General features: G+C 37.0%; 1 protein-coding gene across 14 annotated transcripts in view; it reads right to left on the bottom strand.

Annotated features, from left to right (window-relative positions):
- CSRNP3 (cysteine and serine rich nuclear protein 3) overlaps window positions 1-20,731 on the bottom strand; it is a 101,400-nt gene that overhangs the window by 57,156 nt on the left and 23,513 nt on the right. For 12 of the 14 annotated variants that reach the window (XR_014585737.1, XR_014585738.1, XR_014585739.1 and 9 more), the window contains one exon: window positions 14,409-14,579. Coding sequence is in view for 9 of the 14 variants with exons in the window: in XM_083840842.1 (XP_083696968.1) it covers window positions 14,409-14,556 (148 nt within the window). In the remaining 5 variants the exon portion in view is untranslated. Of the gene's footprint in view, window positions 1-4,064; window positions 4,156-14,408; window positions 14,580-20,731 lie in introns of those variants that run through there. The other 2 variants (XM_083840831.1, XM_083840832.1) reach the window with 2 other exon arrangements.

The raw sequence follows: 20,731 nt of genomic DNA, 5'->3' as shown, positions 1-20,731 counted from the left end.
ACTGGATCCAGGTACTGATACAGCGCACAGAGCTCTTAGATGACACAGTCATTAGAAAAAACAGAATCAGATTTCGTGATCGCTGTATCTGGACAACTATTCCAGCTCAATGGAATCAACAATTTATGCTGTCTTTGCTGAAAGAAATTCAAATCTGGTAACATACAGAGAGGGGAAACCACCATGTCATGTAACAACGGCAGAATAAGCACTTCTAAAGCTATGTTAAATTAACTAGTTAACACAAAAGCCTTTACAAAAATTTTCATCAGTAATTCTGTGCAGATCCCCCTCTATCTAAGGTTAAACTATGAACCTCCTCAGCTTTTCCTTGTCTTGTAATTTGTTTATTCCTGTGAATTACCTACAGAAAGTTAAACTGCCATTTAAAAAGCACATGGAACAAACTTCCCCTCCAAAAAAAGGAAGGGCAAGGAGAAAATACTCCAAAAAGAGATTGGAAAACACAATCCAAAGATGAATAGGATAGCCACATGGTTATCATGTTATTTATTTATGCTATTATCTCTTGTATTAGATTATTTATTAAATAAAGCCTGGAAAAGGAAACCCCTTTCAAGTGATCTCTTACATAGTTCAGAAACCTAAATCCAAGTTCCAAAAGGAGATGGGGTGAGGAAACCCCACCCCTCCTCCACTTCTCAAATCAGAGCAACATGACAAAAGCTTTGTTTCTGACTGCAAGACTGTGACATATAGCAAGGAATCTGTAGTAGGCAGGAATGTCTTCCAGTGCCTGATGAAAACCCAGAACTTTAGATCCAATAATAATAACAAGTTTTGCAAGTTCAGTAACATTTAGGCATCTAGGAAATGAATTCCAGAAATCTGATGCATGTTTTCATGCTTACAGAAATAAATGAAGCATTTTGTTTATTAAAAGCCAATTTTTAAGTAAACTCAAGATTCTTATCAATTCACATGGTCACATCAGTTATCACATGCTCCCCTCTTATATGCTGTACTGTGAGAACCAACAGAACAGGAGGGGGAAAGCTGTCTTATCTAAATGCCTATCCATCACAGTGAATGAAAATATGAACTCCTACACTCAGTGGCTGTGTGTTACCAGCAGGCAGAAGGGCCAGAGTCCAGAATGCTGCAAGAATTGGGTTCTTCTCTGGGGGGACAGCTTCAAGTCCTTTTCTTTATCCACGGATTTGACAGTAAGTGAAAGGCTCTCCTAGATGTTAGCTGTACAATAACATATAAAAATCCTTCTTCTCTGTAAATGCTTTGCAGGTGACTCCTAAAGTTTCAGTCACGGAGTCTGCAAGACACATTTTCCACATAAAATGGAAATTTTGGCAATTGGCCCAATAGCATTGGGCCTACCTATCATCTGTAATTGCATTTTATGAACAATACCATTGTCTGCATTTGATCTAGGTTGCTTTGCAGGATGCTTTTTTTTTTTCCTCCTATTTCCATTTTCAACAAAACAAATAATAAAATATGACAAGATAAGGTCAGAAACTGGAGGTACCTACAGGTTAGGGCAAGTACTTCAAGTAAACTGAGGTAGGACACTGGTTCCTTAACAGTTCCTTTATTGTATCCTTTGTACCCTTGAGGTACAAAATACTGCTTTTACACAGAAGAGGTTGAACAATGTGACACAACGTTCTTTAACAGAAATTTGACAGAAGTACACAACTGAACAAAAAACCTTCATTATGTTAAAAATTATTGAGGCTTAGATTCCTCCACTGTGTACTTTTAAGAAATCCTAATACATCTTTCCTGTGAAATAAACATTAAAAATTTGAATTAAAATCAATTTCAATATAGAATTTTGCTACAGTTTGTTAACAGAAGATCAGTTTATCTATCACAAAAATGGAAAATCTCTGCATAAGAGGGAACTGAAAATCAGCTCCTCACTGAAATTCTTTTCTATTAGAATACCAACATTCAACTAGAGATTCAGATATCTGGTATGGTTACCTAAAGCATTTTAATACAGCATGAGGTAAAGGAAACAGGAATAAACATCACTGCGTTTAGGGCATCGGTTTCAGAGATCTCTGATGTTATGCTCTGAAGGAATGATTCAGGGGGTTCTACATGTTTTGCACATCTATTAAATGTCAAACTTCTCTACAGATTTGTTACTGATAATTAGTCCTAGCTAAGCCACCTCTGATCTCTAAAACCCACTAAGAGTTAATGAAGTCAAGAAAGAATTCACCAGAACCCCAAATAGAAAGTTACATGTACAGCATTACAATGTAGGTACTGAGCTTCATTCTCAAAAGTTGTTCAATAATGACTGTATGATTAAGCCTTACCTTGCAAGGTTTAATTGAATTATGACGAATAAATAAAGCTGAAATTGTTATTATACTTCAACACAAACATACCAGTCTTCTGAAGATTTTCAGAAATTTTTACATATACATCCCATCTGTCTAGAGAAGGGCACATGTTAACATTAACAGTGCCCTTACTCAGTTTGTCATGTAAATTACTTGGTACTTGAAAATTCCCCAAAAGCACCCTCTCTGATGCAGCCACTAAAGGAATATTTGTTTATTTACCTTTCTAAATCGCATTTTATATTGCAGCCATCAGTGGAACAATGGTAATACCAAGGGTCACTTGGAAAGTTTTCCTGCAGTGTTTACCCATCTAACTTAATGGAGAACCCCTTAAGTAAACAAGACTGCTTCCTGTTGTGTGTGTTTTTTGTTTGCTTTTTTTTTTTAATTATAATTCTTCCTGATCCTGCTAATCACGCAAATGAGCGGAGCACTCTTCTTTACATAATTTGAGTATAGCAAAAGAAAAATATTTCAATATTGAAAGTGTTATCCTTGCTTAAATTAATATTATGAGACAGTTATAATCAATTTCTCTTCACTTGTACACTGCAAATGAGGAAAGCTGGGCCAAGTGAGCCTTCATTAAGCGGTATACGTCCTCTTCACTGCAGAAACTCAACACATAATCAAAAATCAGACAGAACATGATTTAAGGCTCTAGCTACTCTATCAGCTCTCAGTTGCCTTCAATAATGTGTGAGAAAGATAATCCAGGTAAGGTAAAAAGAAACTATATCCCAAGTTCATTTTAGGCTATAAAAACAACCAACAGGAAAAAGCGATCAGTAACCGCTGTCATGGAACACTGCCTATGTGTGCATGCCCACACGATACAGTGCTGTACCTAAGCCTGACAGCTACGCTTAGATCCACAGTCATTTGTGAAAAGCCAGGTTTGGTGTCTGCTTTCACATCACGGTTTCAGGCCTTTCAGGTAAGAATTAACTATTCTTATGCTTTCTAGTTTTTCCTTCATCAATACATGTAACATTTAAAAATCACATTCTAATAACAAACACCTGAAAAGACATAATAATGATTGTACAGATTTTCTAGTATCTGAGAAAAACTTACAACAAATTATGAACGTGTTATCTGAGAGATCTTTTTTTTCCTCTTCTTTCCTTTTCTAATTAAGCATTTTAAATTCCTTTGTGAAGTTCTTATAATACTATACTGATTACACACAGTTCTTTGAACACATTTACTACTTTTGATGTGTTGGCTAGCTCTTTGTGCTTGAATAAATCATGTCCATTACTTCCAGTCCTCGGAAGAAATAAATCACATCATGATGTGACAAATTAAAATACAAGCTTTGGAAGTACCTCTTCAGAAAACTTTGTTTCCTTTTCCAGAATATTAAACAGCTTATACTTTTGCAAGCAAGTGAAGAAAGATGCAAATATGCAACGATTAATTCATTTACAAACAAAGACAAGTACTTAGGAACATTTTTCCTCTATAAATCTAATTACAGTGGAAGCTGTTGATGTATATTAACCCAAAAGCTTTTAGAATTAATTTTAAGCAATTTTAAACAAATTTGCAGCTGGAAATTGGAATATTTTCCCTAATGCTGTTCTAAAATTGCTGATAAAAATCTCTGTAGATGTAAAATATAACATATTTTGTACCATCAAATGGTAGAAAACTGAAACTAGGTCTGCGTAATTGTATAGATAGATGCATGTGAATAACTGCTACTGTACTACTGACCTTGTGATCTCAAAGAACAGCAGTTTCTCTCAGGAGATTTTTAGACCTCTGAAATCATGTTTTCAGTCTGTAGACATTCCCTTAATCTGTCCTTAAAAAAATGAAATTCATGTCTCATTACTGTTAAAATGATACCAACAAACATTTAGAATTTCTACCGAAGTATTACTGATGCCCTATACAAACTCACAGAATAAACAGCAAATTCGGGTTTTTTTCAACAGAACTAATTAACATGAGGAAAAAGATTTCAGAAGAGCATGTGAGTCACATGTATGAGTAAGTCATACAAGTTATTTAACCAAAATATTAATTTAAGATTGATCTAAATTATTGAATATCTCATATAATGTATTTCAGAAGGAACAGATGTGACTTTTTATTTTAAATGAGTGTGAAACCTTTGAGCACATAGCCAGTGTGCATATTTGGGTTCTGGTATACACTAGGCACTTCTGCTCAGACAGAACAGGAAGACTGAACACCTAAGCATCTTTGCACTGAACAGAACAAAATTCAGTAACAGCAAGGACAATTAAACATTAATCTTGCTTACCAAGGCAGGTGACAGACTTGCCATCTGTTGAAGTACTTAAAGCAGTGTTTATTATCTTTCTAAAATCCATTTTTGCATATATGTTTTGAAAAAAAAAAAGTCCTTAATCCGTATTGTACGCTTGTGCATGAGGCTATGGTAAAGGGAGAAGAAGGGAACAGGAGCACAAGCCAGTGACAGTTCTGACTTTGCAATTACAGGTACTAAACTAGTTTACTAGCTTGCATCACTTTCCATTTTGCCTCATAACACTTGTGATCATGCTTGAAAATAACTTCATATTCATAACTTGGTTTGGTATTTCAGCTCAACTTGCAGAGGATCAGAAAGGAATATTCATTTCAACATATCTGAACTCAGAATCTGGTTTCAATGGCTTGACTGATCATTTCTCACCTTCTTCTGCGGCACTGAAAATTGAGAACTGCTGGAGACAAGCTCATGGCCAGACAAAGTGAGAGGCATTGCATTTGTGCCTGGAAGGTGTTCTGTACTCATTGCTAGTTCATAACAACATGATTGTTAAGAAACTATGATACAGACTCCAGATAGACCTCTGACACTTTCCATATCCTCCCTCAGCACAAGGCATGCTCTGCTAGCTGTCACTCTTTGGACATACAATTTCTACTGTGTCCTTATCTTGCCAATTTGTCTTTACCTCAACAATCTTGACATGTCTGGATATTGAGCTTCAGTGGTACAACTGATAAATACCATACTCTATTTAAGGCATGCTTATGATTTTTTTTAGGATCAAAATAATTTAGAAAATAAGTTTTTGATCATGATACAAGAAGTTCAGATGATAATTAAAGCCTGTGTCATAAAGGCAAACTAAACTACATCAGCCCCCAAAAGCATTAAGAACTCTCTGTTGTTACACAAAGTAATTGATATTTCTTCCCAATACTGCTGCTGTGTTCATGTACCACAGTGTCACAGTGTAGGGAAATGGATACAGTGCATGCAACTCCGTCTTTTTAGAGCAAGAAAGAGGTTAACAAGCAAACATATATATATATATACTGAGATATGCAAACAAATTAGTCAGTAGCTAATCTAATAAAACATGACCAAAGCAATGGAGAGAAGCATGCCAGGCAGCATGGAACACACTGAAGAGGTTTTATAACTTCAGAGCAATAAACAGGGCTACAAAAGATGCACAGGCAGAAAGGGGAAAAGAAAATTCAGGAGAAGTCAAGAAGTGGTTCCAGCATCAGCTGCCAGAGGCATATGACTTTGTGCACGTGAATAATTTAACATCATTTGCTGCCAGTGGGACAGTAGGGATTGCAAACAAGGACAGTTAGGGATCTATACAGCCCCCACCTCAACCTCTAGTAAGTCGGTATTTTTGCTTTCTTGTCCTTAATTTCTATTAAACTTTAAGATTCCTACAAACTACAGAGAAAATACATTAAATATTTCAAAGTGGAACAGGGTTTTTCTCTAAATAACAACAAAGTCCACCAAATAAAAAACATCAATGCAAATCCTTTCTCTGAAAACCTATTTTAACAATTTTTTCTGAAAATCATAGTTCTAATCAAATCACAACAGTTAATGACTTAATTAGTCACATGCTCTAGCCCAACACTTACCTTTCTATATTAATCTGATTGTTTGAAATATGTATTTAAAAATGTCAACTCAAGCCTCATTTCAAATGTCACAAACTCCTCTCATCTGGTGGCTTTTTTCCAAACACTCTGCACTATATTCTCATTTTTTTTGAGAAGCCAGAAGTATGCTTTTGACACTGACTCAATGCCCAATAGTTTGAGTAAAGTTTATTCATACAGTAGGCTAGTGATTTGTGTCTATTCCACACTAATCACTCAAAACTAAGAATACTACATACGTAAAACAATGTGTAAAAGATGAAAAGCAGCAGCAGTCAATAGGTGTGCTTCATTTAAAAAAAAAATCACAAACTTTCTCACTTTTTTGGTAGAATGTAGGTCACCTACAGTTTCCATAGTAACCGCTGCTGAACCGCTCTACAGATGACCACTGCCTATGGTTGCTTTCATCGCTAGCAGGTGGTTTACAAATACAGTTATGCCTTAGTTAGAATGAGAAAGAGCTAAAAGAAGTGCTTGGAATTGCCCTTAATTTGCTTTCAAATATAACTCCTGCTTTAACATTTTCAAAAGCATTACCTAATAGCCTTCAGTAGATAAACTACCCTCACTAACCTGTTGGAAAATGCACAAAAACTTTCAGTACTAAAAACTTACTCTTTGTCTCCATCAAGCCTGGACTCTCAAAACTGGAGACAATCAACTTCACAAGTTTATGAAAAATATTTATACCGCAATCCACTGAACATCAGTAACACAGGAAGTTCAAAAAGGACTCACAAGTAGCTTAAGCTGTCTTTGATAGGCACACAGCAAATTCTGAAACTGTGTATTCAGTACATATTGCAAGTGGGAGTTAAAGACTTGGCAGAGTATTACCTTGCACGCAACCACACAGCAAAACCCAGTGATATAACAAGAACCATGGATAAGAAAGGTTAAAGCCTCACTGGGGAGGAAGTGGTACAGGACTAAGTCAAACTGGTGGTGAAAATCCTTTTCTTACCACTATTACTCCAGGGCATACAGAGTTGACGATGAATTAATTAAAATACAAAGACCCTATATTACAAAAAGACACTAATTGGCTTTGACAGGGAATTGGGAAGTAACAGGACAAGTCAATGCCCTTGACCAACCACAAGCTGTTTCCCCCTTTAGAACAGAGTCATTTCACTATATTATGAGCTCAGACTGAACCAGATACTTATCATTAGTTAAAGGTATTATGAACGCTCTTAAGGTTCAGGGTCTGGATGCTACACACATGCCTTAATGCTACTAGTGCTACAAATGCATTGTGGTGGGCTAGAATCAGTATTCACGTACACAATTAGAACACCAAAAATGTTACATATTCAATGACCAGAAGAATGACAATCAGTAGCGTTGAATGGCATCGAGGAGACTGTTTCTGATATTTTGTCAGTCTCGGACCTTAATTACTTAAATACTACAGTTAATAGAATTGTGTGCATTTCTAAGATTAACAGAATAGCATCTTAGCACCTGTCAACTTTAGCAGTTTAGCGAGCAAAAATGATAGCCTCTTCAGCTGCTATTGCCAGAAGTGCAAATCGCTGACGTGCAGGAGGTGCCCTTGAAAGACAGCACTGCTGAAGAAGAACTGTGTCATAAACAGTTTCTTGGAGTTCTAATAGACCACAACCAAGAATAGTAGGCATATTTTCCATTTTTTAATATCTCTATTCAAAGCAAATGTGTAGGAGAAAGGTAGGAATCTTCCGCAAATTTGTGTGAGGCAGGCACTTATAGATCTTACTGATCTGCTTGTTTCTCTCATTGCACAAGTTGCATAACTACCTTCCTAATATATCGCACTCTACCTTACCTACTATCTATCTGATCAGATATAAAGCTCTCCTCTAGCAGGAAGTTCCAACTGAAAACAAAGAATTAACTCACATGTCTCAGGAGGTACTCAGCATCCTAGTACTTTATTCATATTTCCCGGTCTTAAATAATGTATTCCTTACACAAACAACGTAATTTGTTAAAAGCACTAAATCTAACTTGCTTTAAGTTTCAAACCATCTTTAAAGACTGGTATTAAAAACTTGTAAACCAGTATAAAATGCAGAATACGTACTAAACGCATGAAATGAAAAAATGGTACTAAATAAGAAAAAGGAGGCTATTATAAGAGTCTTTCGGAAGCTTCATTTGCTTTGTAAGAGCACATAAAGAAAATCCAAGGGAAGCTGCTGAAGGGCCATTGGGACTCTCAGTAGGAATAAAAGCTAGCGTTAGGACAGAGCAGCCTTGAGAAAGAAAGCATAAAGAAAAATTTTCAGGCAAAAATGAAGCTATTAGAAGTTATAAACTGGTAACAGAAAAATCCATTTTCCTTCTTTTATGATTTGATTCATCAACGATTTCCCTACAGAATTTAATGTAATAGTATCAGACCACCCTCAGCTTTCACTAGCATCAAAATGTCATAATGTTTCCTCATGTCTGAGAAGCAAGACTGCTACTTTTAGTACCCAAGACACCTAAGTTTTCACCTTTAGGAAACACATTGTAAAATTCTGGTATTATTTGTTGAAGACCATGGAGCAAGACTGCATTAAAATAAAGCCCATCTACAACACCTACAACATGGTTTCTCCAGAAGAGAATGTTGGGTAAGACTAGATCAAATGCAAATTTAAAATCAGTTGAAAAGAAGAACTGACATTAAAGATTATGGGTTTAGGTACATTCCTCTTCATCATGAAAGTCACAGTCATTATGATTTCATGTTTTTTAAAATTCTATATACATGTCACAGGTGAGAGAAAACAGACATTACATTCTATGTGTATAAATGATTTTCATTTATCTGTAAAATTACTGAAGTTATTTTGCAGATTAGAACAGCATCTGAAGACAGCAACTACTATAAAAAGTACAGAACTAGTGCCTTGGATTGTATCCAATATACTACTTAATTGTTACTATAATTTTTATTCTGCATCATAAATCAAGGACAAAATCCAACCATCAAGTTTAATTTTTAGCAAACCTCACAGAGAAGAGATCAGCAAATCTCGCTTCATATATCACATTACTGTCATTCTGAACTAGGAATGCCAGGCAGTACATAACATACTCCTGAGTGTGGACCAGGGCTTACACATCTGCAAGGCGCCTTTCTCTAACAAAAACAGAACAGAACTGGAAGTGCTACAAAATCCCAATCAACATTTTCCAGTAATTTTCTGATGTGTTTTTAAAATATGTTCTGCACAGTAATGTAGTGAAAGAGGATGAGTCACTTTTACTGACTAAGAATTTACAAACTGCTAGAGCATTAAATTCCTTTGATCTTGATAAAACTGGTTTATTCTCATTTTGTTCATTAGCCCTCCCTCTTTTCCCAGTTATGAGACAGCCAATCTGTGGCCCTTTCTGCAAGCTGACATATTTGCCAAGGAAAATCTGTTACCGGCGCTTTCTTGCTCTTAATAAAAAACATCCTGTTGCTTGTCAAACTCCTCCTGCCTCAGGGAACCTCTTCCTCTCTTTTAGTTCATATATGATATGATCAACAAGCTGTTTTTCCACACCAAAAGCTATTAGCTCCTCTCTGTACTTCTAATAATTGTTCACCTGTGGATTATGACCACTCTCTTTATTCTCTTACAGTCCAGAAAGTCATTTTCTTGTTCTTCTCTACTCCCACCTTTTTTTTTTTTTTTTGACTCCCACTTGATGAAATTCCATCATCAGTCCCTAATACTATTTTGCTGATGATCTGCAAAATTGCCAAAGAATCTCAGAAAGCAACCTGCTATGTAGCTTTGAGCCACATCCTAGGTACATTCCTTTTAGTGTTAACATGGTAATGTAAATATCCATGTGATTTGAAAAGTAAGAATGTCTTAAGTTATAAATTATCACTAATTTTCCAGAAAGTTATTCAGGAACTGTAACAGGGTTATTTTCTCAACTGTTCTATCTAAGAAATTACTGTACATGGAGTCTGCCACAAGCAGGTATCCCTATTTAGGCAAAGATTCAATTACAACACTGATCAGTGAAAAACATCCCTGTGTTCACTCTACTATGTTGATGGAAAAATATTATACAGTCCAAAAAATATTTCAGCTCTTTATTCTTATTCTTTAACAATCAAAAATCATGGTTGTCATAGAAACTGTAAAAACTGAAGTCAGTCAGGACATAACAACGAGATAATGGAAAGTGTCTGCTGGCTCAGGTTTTCATGTTGGAAATGCCTCAGTAAATTTACCTGGGGAGTCAAGTAGTTCCACAGTTTAACACAATCTTATAATGACAGGTATGATTACTGTTTTTAAGAATCTGGTCAGAGTTCGGAAAACATTAGTATTACTCCTGCTCTACACATTGGTTGTAGCAAATGCACAAAGACTGTTCCAAAAAAATTCGGTACAAGCCTCTGGGTTAAGGGGACAGAATTTCTTTGATCCAGTGTCTGAGATATCCTGGAGGGACTTTTGGCCAACATTCTCAACATTTCAAAGATCCCATTTGTAGCTTTTTTAACGGAGGCAAATCAAACATCACTTTAGAAACACACATTGCCACTAGCTTCAGTCTCTTACACGCTCTATTCAAAAAAAGAAGTAAGCTGCAAGGCTCTAGCCCAACCGAAGACGGTCCAGCTCCATGTAAAACACTATGTTATGTTCTTCTCATGCAACACAAAAATCAGTAAAATAAAACTCTACTCTTAACTAATAAAGGCTACAAGAGCCATTTGCTCTCCACCTCCCTGAGCCACATCACAGACCAAAATCCACACATAAGAGTGCGAAAGAGTTTACTGCAACAAGGTGACACTTGGTAATTATTAATTGACTGGAGCGCCTTATTGCAACCATTTGCCCTTTAAGCAGAGCCCAACCTCACAAAAAAAAATAATCATAATACATTGAAATATTGTTAGGCTATCCCCAGTGCAGGTGAACAAATCAAGTAGTTTAACCATGAATAATCTGAAAAGCAGCAGTGTGAATGTAGAAGTATTCAGATGTTTTAAAAAACTAGAAAGCCTTGCATTGAGTTTTATGGAGAAATTTGAGGGGCTTTCATTTTCTTCTTTGTTTGTCACATGGTTTCCTTAAACCATTTTCATTCTGTAGCTTTAATTTATTCTTTCAAATAATTAGGTGCATATATTTTGAATAGACAGCAAATAAACATGCATTGGTTTTTCCTATGCTTTCCTAAAATTACCTTAATTTTTTTTTATATTACTACAGGAAAAACATCTAAAAGCATTCCCTGTGCTCCCTGAGCATGAATGTGCATGAACCCATACAGGCAGAAAGACTGAAGTATTGAAGTGTTCAGCTCTGTTTTATCATGACTGCATTGAGCACTTTCCAGACTTGCGTCTTACACATCTTCACTGACCCTCCTTGCTTAGGGATTATATTTAGTGGAAAGTCTGTAGTCTGCAACATGCTTCAGCAATCTACAGAAGGTTAACTGACATTAGAGCAACTTTCCCAGCTGCATCTGAGATTAAGTTTGGGCCTGCACAAATCAACCTGTCAACCTCTCTACGCATCAGTTTAGAAGAAAGTTCTGATTTAAAACAAAATGAAATCCTGCTTCCAGTAAAATGAAAAACAATTAATGAGTGCAAGAGTAAACTTTCTTCAAGGGACTAAGAAACAAACACCATTCACCTTTCCTTTCCAGGAATGTCATGAATTAATTTGTTTGCTGCATACATAGCACAGGCTTCTTACACATATATAAGTACAAAAACATACTTTTTCAAACTATACATATATGTAGTTTACATACATGTATAGTACACATACACTGTTATGCTTTTTGAATACTATAAATTTGTACAAACATGTACACAGACATACACCTTTATTTACTGAAGAAGGTACACTCACTTCCAAGGATGCCACTGGGGACATGAAAAGCAATAAAATGCTACTGCAATCATTAAATGCTTTGGATATGCCCGACAATTATTTTTGATTAAAATATGCAACCACAGGAAAAGAAATAAAAAGATTAATGTAAAATGTTGAGTATTAATTATTAACAGCAGTCTTAATCTATATGCAGCTTATGAAATACTGTTAGAATATTACATTTGACTATCACAAAGAATTTTTATGTACTGACAGGGATTACGGGAGCTCATGGCATAACAGAGGATTTTTTAGATTGCAGTTGTGTCTCAGCAGTCCCTTGGAGATGCAATGAATCTGCGTATGTACTGATAAAGAAGAGTGAGAAGAATTTATATGAATCTTTTGAGATTTTGCTGAACAGCACAGTGGCTTTGGGCACACAGTAGGAGCTCAGACTTCAGGGAACATGTGTACAGAATAAACACACCACCACACAGAGTGGGCTGAGGACGAAAGAATCCAACACTGATCTCACATGAGGTTAGAGCTAATATACTTTACATATTATAAAAGCCTATTGTTGTGCATATAACATATGCTAGCAAGGATATAGTTGTATACAGCAGCAAAGCACGTTTTCATGTTTTGCCCTATATTCAAATATTACACGACCCAATCCTGCAACTTTATCACACTATTTTTATTTGTACATAATCTTATTTATTTCAACATATATGCATCTAGAGATCTTAGTCTGTTAATAAATTTTGACATCTTGGTTTTGCAGAGACTGGTGACTGACAGAAAGTAAAAACAATAGAAAACGGGAATCTGAAAACCACTATTACCAGTACCTGCTTGAAAAGAAACGTTCTTATACAAAATATGCAACTCCAGATCCTTTTGTAAGGAAAAATCTTATGTAAGTAGTAATCTGTTGCTGTGATCATTCCAATACAAACATTCTGCCCAGAAAATAAGTATACTTCCAAAAACAATGGCTGTTAGGAAAATTGGGAAAATAAAGCAGTGTATATCATATCATCGTATAGGGCTCACAAGGTTTTCTTTGAGGAAACAAACAGGAAAGTAATCCCAAGTACCTCATCTAATTTACAGGAAGTATCGCATTGTCTGGGACTACAGGCCTGATTCTCCACCACCCAAGACAAACACCACTGTAAAAAGGATATGTGGCTTCTATTTTAACTCTACTATATTGTCCAAGATTCAGCTATGGAGAGACATGCTCCTTAAATTCAAACCTTGTTGTTTATTTCTGCTTTACAAAGAACACTTTAATCAGTTTATTTTGTGATTTATAAGTGTGTTGTAGCAGTCAGGGATTGTTTTTGTGGGTGGTTTTGTTGTTTTTGTTTGTTTGTTTTGTGTGTGTGTTTGTTTGTTTCCCTAACAGAAACATTACAAAGCAGTTACCCAAACTGAGTTGTATTAAAGAAATACTGCCTTTGCCTATAGAAACCACGAGCAAATAGGTTGTGGCTTTGTCAAGAATGAAACAAAATGAAAAACAACAAAAACCACACAACAATGGAAAATAAATGAAAGCTAAGCAAAATAAATGCATCTACATCATGCCCTGAAGCCTATTCATGCTAGACTAACACGCTGGCAGACTGCCAAGTGGAAGAAATTCCAGACTGAAAACCGTATTGCTAGGCTGGAAGAGTTCAAGAGCCACCAGCAAGAGCCTCAAAAGACAATCAGAGCGGGGTAATGAGTTGCGGGGGGCGGAGGAGGGGGTGGACATCTCACATCTACCTATGTCTTAGATCTTTATTCTTCTCACTATCATTCTAAATTCAGTGAGAAGCCTAGAGAAAACCTGGGCTTTTTGAAACCACTCTACTAGCTACCATCTGCATTCTGTTCTTCAAGTGTCTCATACAGACATCAGGTATGAATATTATATCTTCTCCAAGAAAATTACACATTCCTTTCTCTGTTTACTCCTGTATAGAGTAGAAGAAAAAGACTGAGGGCTGTTTGGTTGCATTGGATCAGGTGACAGGATGAGTGGTCATAGGGAATAACTGTTACAGTACAAAAGTTAAGTTGCCTCTGAAACTCATTCTGACAGCTACTAATTTTTACAAAAAACAAACACACAAAACTGACTAGAGGAAAAGTTGTTTTTAAGAAAGAAGTATTTCCTCACAGTGTCAGCACTGAAATGCAGTAATACAGGGGGAAAAGAAACACATCTCAAATAAATCCAGGTAGTCTACATTGTATTTCTTCAGAGTAAGATGAACCTTTCTTAGCTGTTACAAGAAAAAAAGGATCATGCCACTTTAGTACTTACGGGTAAAATGATTAGAAGCTGATGGATGGACATTGCTTCCACTGTCAGCACTTTCACTGCTAGAAATGTCATCATCTGATTCCCACACACAGGAACAAGGTGAGGAGCCATCAACTTCTTCAAACTTCCTCTTTAAAATTCCACTCATTGCTGCAATGCTGTCACATGCACCTGTAGCAGGAACAGAGGCAATGAAGCATTGAAACATCTGCCTGCTGTCCAAGTCTTCAAATTCATTTAACATGCAGGAGTTTATATATAAATCTGATACTATCACCTTTAGTTAAATGGTTCTTTAACAAGAGTTTTTAAACAACTTTTGCAGGAAGAAGTCCAAAAGACATTCTGACTTTCTTACAGGCAGTCTTTTCTTCTTAAGACAGAAGGTAAATGCCACCTGTTTTCTACCAGCACATTCAAAGTACTGTAACTAATTTCATGCATAAAATTAAATAATAAATATTTCAATTTTGGAGCAAGCTTTGGCTAAGCATACAGTACACATAATCCAATATAGTTCAGTAGAAATGTGCCTTCATATAACATTTAAAATCTTAGTTGGCACCAAGTAACATTACATAGCAAAAATCAGTGTACCCTACCAAATATAGTTCAGAAAGAAATGCTCAGCACTATCAAATGCCCATATTTTCAATTAGATTTCAGAGCATGAGATGCTTAGCATCTTGATAGGCCAAGCCCTGCAGACACAGTTCTGGCTCATTTTGCAATTTTAATTTATGCAGAAGTTTCTTGCAGAGCATTTATGAAATTAACATATGAGTAGTGGTACATATGTAGACTATTTCCATTCATATGGATAAAGTATCAAAGGACTGAAATTATCTTCGTGAACTTTGCTTCCTAATAATACTGTCCAAATATAGCCAGAGTCAGGTTGACCACTCCTCACTGTTTCCCTTTCATTTATAATAGCTGACCTTCTTATCTCCATTTATGGAATAACAAGTAAAAAAAATCAAAATAATTTTAAAGCAATTCCTAGATCATCTTAAAGCATCTGACAGGCTAAAACATTTTTTTCTATATCTTTAATTAAAAAAAAAATCTTAAATTTACTGTCACTATCATTACTGATTACATCCTTGTGAAGATGGAAAATTAATTCCTAGATCTTAATTTAAAAGTTACAGACAACATCTACACTCTGACTACTAATCAGTGGAAAGTTGCTGTAAATAGCTGTGGGGGGGTAAAAAAAAACAGGTTGCCGCTTGATGCTCTCAAGCATATAGTAGCAAAAAATCCCATTCCTCTGAATGCCACTTGTCTGCAGCTTCTATAAGCTGCCAATAAAATTTATTTCATAATGAAGTTGTTTTCCTCTACTAAGTTTTGTTCTACCTTTATGATGTGTCTAATTGAGAGAAAAGATTTCAATATAGATGTGGAATGCTAAGATAATGCGACATAATGCTCAGAACAGATGCTGCATAACATGATCTTCACCATCGAACTTGTTTGACTGCAGAGCACACTAAAAATTAAATAACGAATACATTAGGTTCTAATACTGTCAGTCACTCAGGCAGTTTTAAATGCATATGCTTGTCTAAATCTTCTCAGCTTGTTTTACTATTTATGAAAAAACTGTTTTCCTGAAAGGGATTTCTTCAGGCTAAGTGCATGACAAACACTACAGGCTTAGATCTCAACCTTTGACCTTTTGTCCAAAAAGGAGTTATCGCATACTGCAGAAAAAGCATTTTAATTTTTCATCCTGAGGACAAGGAAAGGTGCATTCTGTATCATTTTGGAATGATAATGAAAAAAAAGAAAAAAAACCAAAACCTAAATTGTTAAGAATCACCCATTAATATAAAAAATACACTTTCAAAAGAAAAAAATTAAAAAGGAACAAAACCCAAACACACTGGAAACCTAGAAAAATGGAGAGGGGACAGAAAACCCCAAAGGATAGGGTCAGAAACAACTCCTTCAAACTGCCCTCTGTGTCCTCACTATATCTATTGCCAACCACCTTTTCCACTGCCTCCTGCAGTGCTTACAGCACTGAATTTGTGAAATCACAATTATTTCCATGGCAACTGCCTGCAATATCAAAACCAAAGGATTACAGCTTGACTGCAGAATAGGGTAAAGAAGCAGCTGGAGTGTGAGAAAGAAAATGCTTACACTCAAACATCTCAGTGAAGAGACAGACGAGTGAGAAAAGGGCTGACAGTTTACTGTGCAAGCAAAACCTAGGTCAAATCCACGTCTAAGCACATTGAAATTGTGGCTACAGAGCCTTAAAGCCCAAAGAACCTCTGTCATTACTGCACTGTAAGGCAAACCTAATAGCTGTAATCATCACTAGCGTGCAGACCATCAGAAAGAGCTAATTTCATAGCCTGAGACGATTTCCAGACAAAAGCCCTTTTGCCAGACATTGTCTTCTGCAAGTATACTACACAGTGCCTAGATGACTAACATACATCTTGCCCCTCAGTAAAGCTGTCGCAGATGGTGACAGTCTCAGTCACCATAACTGTTTACAGCTAGTAGCAGCAAATATTTTTCACACCAAAGGGTTTTTACATTTCCTTGCGTTCAGCATAACCTACATTTGCATCACGTGCCATGACCTGGCAGCAGTAAAGCCACTGTATTAGGATTTCTGGAACAAACCGTAAGAAATGATTCCCAGGATCCCTGAACGGATGGACAGAGTAGTTTTACACCCAGCTAGCTGATACAGATAAGCCAGAAGGTATGGGAACACTGCAGAAGATGAGTATCACCATGACACTTAAAGAAGGCATAACTATCCGTTTAAAAATGTATGTATAGTTATCACTGCTGCCCAATTTTTGTTCTGAATTTCTCTTGCGGGGAGATTATCTTATCAAGAAGGTTGCTTGACAAAGCAGTCGCGCTAAAATTTAGGTGTTGTCACTTGTCTAGGATCTGTTGATTCATGTCTCTGCAGGAAAATGCTAGATAGGGGAAAGATATTTACACAACTCAAGAGCTTGGATATCACACAGATAGATTACAGGGCATCTAAACCTGTTTGTACAGACTACGTACCAGCAGGAGATACCCTCAGAATCACATCTGTATAAACAGCTGCCATTCCAGAAGCAATATTCTTCAGAAAGAGGCACATCTGCGCAGGAGCGAGGCATGTTCGATCGGATACATTTAACCCATGCCTCATTTACACAGACATCATGCAGTACCTGCATGACACATCCGCATCTCCAGGATCCATAAGCATGGCAACATACAACCCGGTACTATTTATCCAAGTGTCACTTCGCACTGTTGATCACATGATACATTGCAGTGGAAAACAGGAAAAAGCAGCAGTCCAACTTCTGACAGCAATGAAGCCACAAAGTTTGTGGTATCTATAAAGGTTCCACTAGTCCAGAATCAGGGAACCAGGACAGGGAACTCTGAATTGTCAGTCTTTTTCTGCATTGCAGTTACAACTGAATCAGTAGGTTCAAATTTTTGGGAGTCAAACTGAAGCTACTGCAGTCACATGGCAAAAGCAAAATAAAGCCAAATATCCAAGACAGTACATTAGACGGAACAGGAATAATCTCTTACACACAGAAGTACTACAGCAGTATGCATATTCTGAAGAAAAATAAGCAAAGGTGTGCATTTCTGCATCAAATTCAGTACACAAATGTACATGACTCTACAGGAACCAACCAATGTCATGTGACTGAGAAAAACAGATGTCCAGAATAAAGTAAACACAAAATTAAAAAAGTAGTAAGTCACTATGCTCGAACTCCCAGTAAGATACCAGTGAGTTCCAGCCTTCAGAGGCAAATGCTGAGACAAGAACCAGCTAGTCAGAGATCTGCCACAGCAAACTGCAGGTTTAGGTGAAAAAGGAAGAAAGCTGGCTTGCAGAGTTCAATTAAAAACAGACCTTTGTGGATAATCATTAAATTGCTGTGTAAAAGCTCAGACGGACTTGGACCAGCATCCTGCTGTCTCACACAACCAAGTAAGATGCAGGCCGTGGAAGCTTTCCTGCGCGTTGATGTATGCTTCACAACGCAAACTCCTCACGCAGTGAAGTGCTGCATCATCCTCTGCCACACTCCTCACCACGCTAATGGGGCACTAATCTACACCGAGGCAAAGCACAGCTCAAACTGAGGTAACAGTATATCAGAACAAGGAAAATCAGCCACACGTGCCTTGTCATGAGCTGCAGGTCAGGCACCAAATGCCTGACGCAGACAAGGGTTCTGAGAGGAAATGGCAACTTGCCTCAGCAGAAGCCCAGGATGCGTGCCTGCTGGAAGGAGAATCTGTTTCCCTCACTCCCCCGCATCCATCCTTCCTCCTTTTCCTCCTCTCTGAAGAAGCTACAGGCATGTAGGGGCAGATTGACCAGCTCCCAGCTGCAGGTAGCTGCCCGGAAAAGCGAGGCCTCAAGGCACCATGGCAACAGGCTCTGCCTTGCACGGTGCCAGACAACTGGCAGACACCCCGCACCCGCAGGCTCAGAGGCAGCGCGCTATTGCTGGAAGAGAAAAACCCCAAGCGGGTTTAGGGGCATCTAAAGCAGTCACAATGCTACTGGTAACCTATTGAGTGAAATAATGCAAAAGCCTGGCTAGATTGACTTCTTGTGCCTCAAAAGGCTGGAAATTTTAGAAAACCATGGTAACAATCATTACAGCAGTCCTGCAGATAGCAGGAATCTCCAAACACCAGTGAAGAGCCCCAGAAGAGCTATATTAGAATTACTGGTGAGTGGAAGGGAGGGGTGACACTGCAGCATTACCTGTGGTCCTAGGAGACCTTCTTGCTGTGATGTTCCCCTGTAAGACATGCTGCCACCCTCAGTCTTTCACTGCCACCCATGGACAGAAAAAAAAAAAGTAAAACAAAAAACAATCCACAAAACAAAAAGCACCTGTACCTTGTGGGATAGGCAGCACAGGGAGAGGTTAAAGCATTTCTCATAACTTGCACTTCTGCTATCGCTTTGAAATGTGCTAAAAGATGCTAAGAAAACAGACAACAAGCTGCAATATAGAAATAGGGAATTCACAAAATCTTCGGTTAATGACGAGACCAAGACATGCTCATCCTATTCATACTCTATAAATAAATGACTGTGTTTCAAAATTCAGCACTAGATATATATACAGCTCATGTATCATCTTATGGGAAATAGAACAAGTACAGAGCATACCTGCAAAGTCATAAACATCAAGTATGTACCATATGCAGTAGCCACAACATAAAATAGAACAGATATGCAATAATAAAATAGGTCCCTGCCTCAGATTATATATTTTCCTGCTCGCTACAGGAAACAGTTATTGACTAAAGCTCAGGAAAAACAAGATACAAATCCAAGAACACAAAGGCATTTAGGCTAAAATAAAGTCCAATTAATTGCTTCTTTCGTTCACTTATGAAATCTTCTTTTGCACTAATTCCTTCTTGAGAGATGATCACATACCATAATAAAATCTACCTAATTCTTACCTGAAAATGAAAATAAAAGGCAGCCATCAAAGACCTGACGTATGAGTCATGCAGTCTTTTGCCTCATCTCAACTGTATCAACTCAAAGTATGGAAAAACATAAGATAAACTCTAAAGTAGCAATACAGATTCTCTTCCAAACAAAAACCACTTCTGTGTAAATGACTGCAAACAGAACAGGAGGATGCAGAAAACAGATGTTACACACAAAACATTACTGCAAGTACTCATCACAAACAACTCCCACCCACTGGCCAGTCAGCATGTACTGTAACATGCTAGGGAGACTTGGCAAATAATTTCACAGTTAAATCATGAATATTGATGCTCACAAGCAGAGATGTTTGGGTTATTTGTTGTGATTAACATTCTTGTTGAATATACATCTATTTCTTAGCTCGCAAACAAAACTTGATATATTTTCAAGAAATTTTTCTTACCTGCTTAAAAACATCAGTAACAGAGATGGTCATGAAACAATCAAGGTGTTTGCTTAGCTACACATATCATGCTTTATTATTTTGCTCTTTGTGTAATTGACAGTTTGAAAAGGGAAAAAAAAAGGACTCATAACTGAAAGCATCTATAGTGACAACATCGCTCACACAAATAATACCATTTGCTTGTGAAAATGACTATTCATGTAAAGGACTGCATTAATGCACACACAAATCCATTTACATGAATGCTTGCAAACAGTGAACAACAGAGGTACAAGAACATGAATCAAACAGCTGTTCAGAATTCAAATTAATGTTTGCAATACATGTTTTGGTGTATTTGGCAGCTCTAATCACAAGCACCAGTTGTCAGAGGTAGGCTCTGAT

This window comes from Anser anser (genome assembly GCF_964211835.1).
Source record: "Anser anser genome assembly, chromosome: 6".
Taxonomy (NCBI): Eukaryota; Metazoa; Chordata; class Aves; order Anseriformes; family Anatidae; genus Anser; species Anser anser.
The sequence above is the reverse complement of the archived record's forward strand: the minus strand, read 5'-3'. Positions and strand labels throughout refer to the sequence as shown.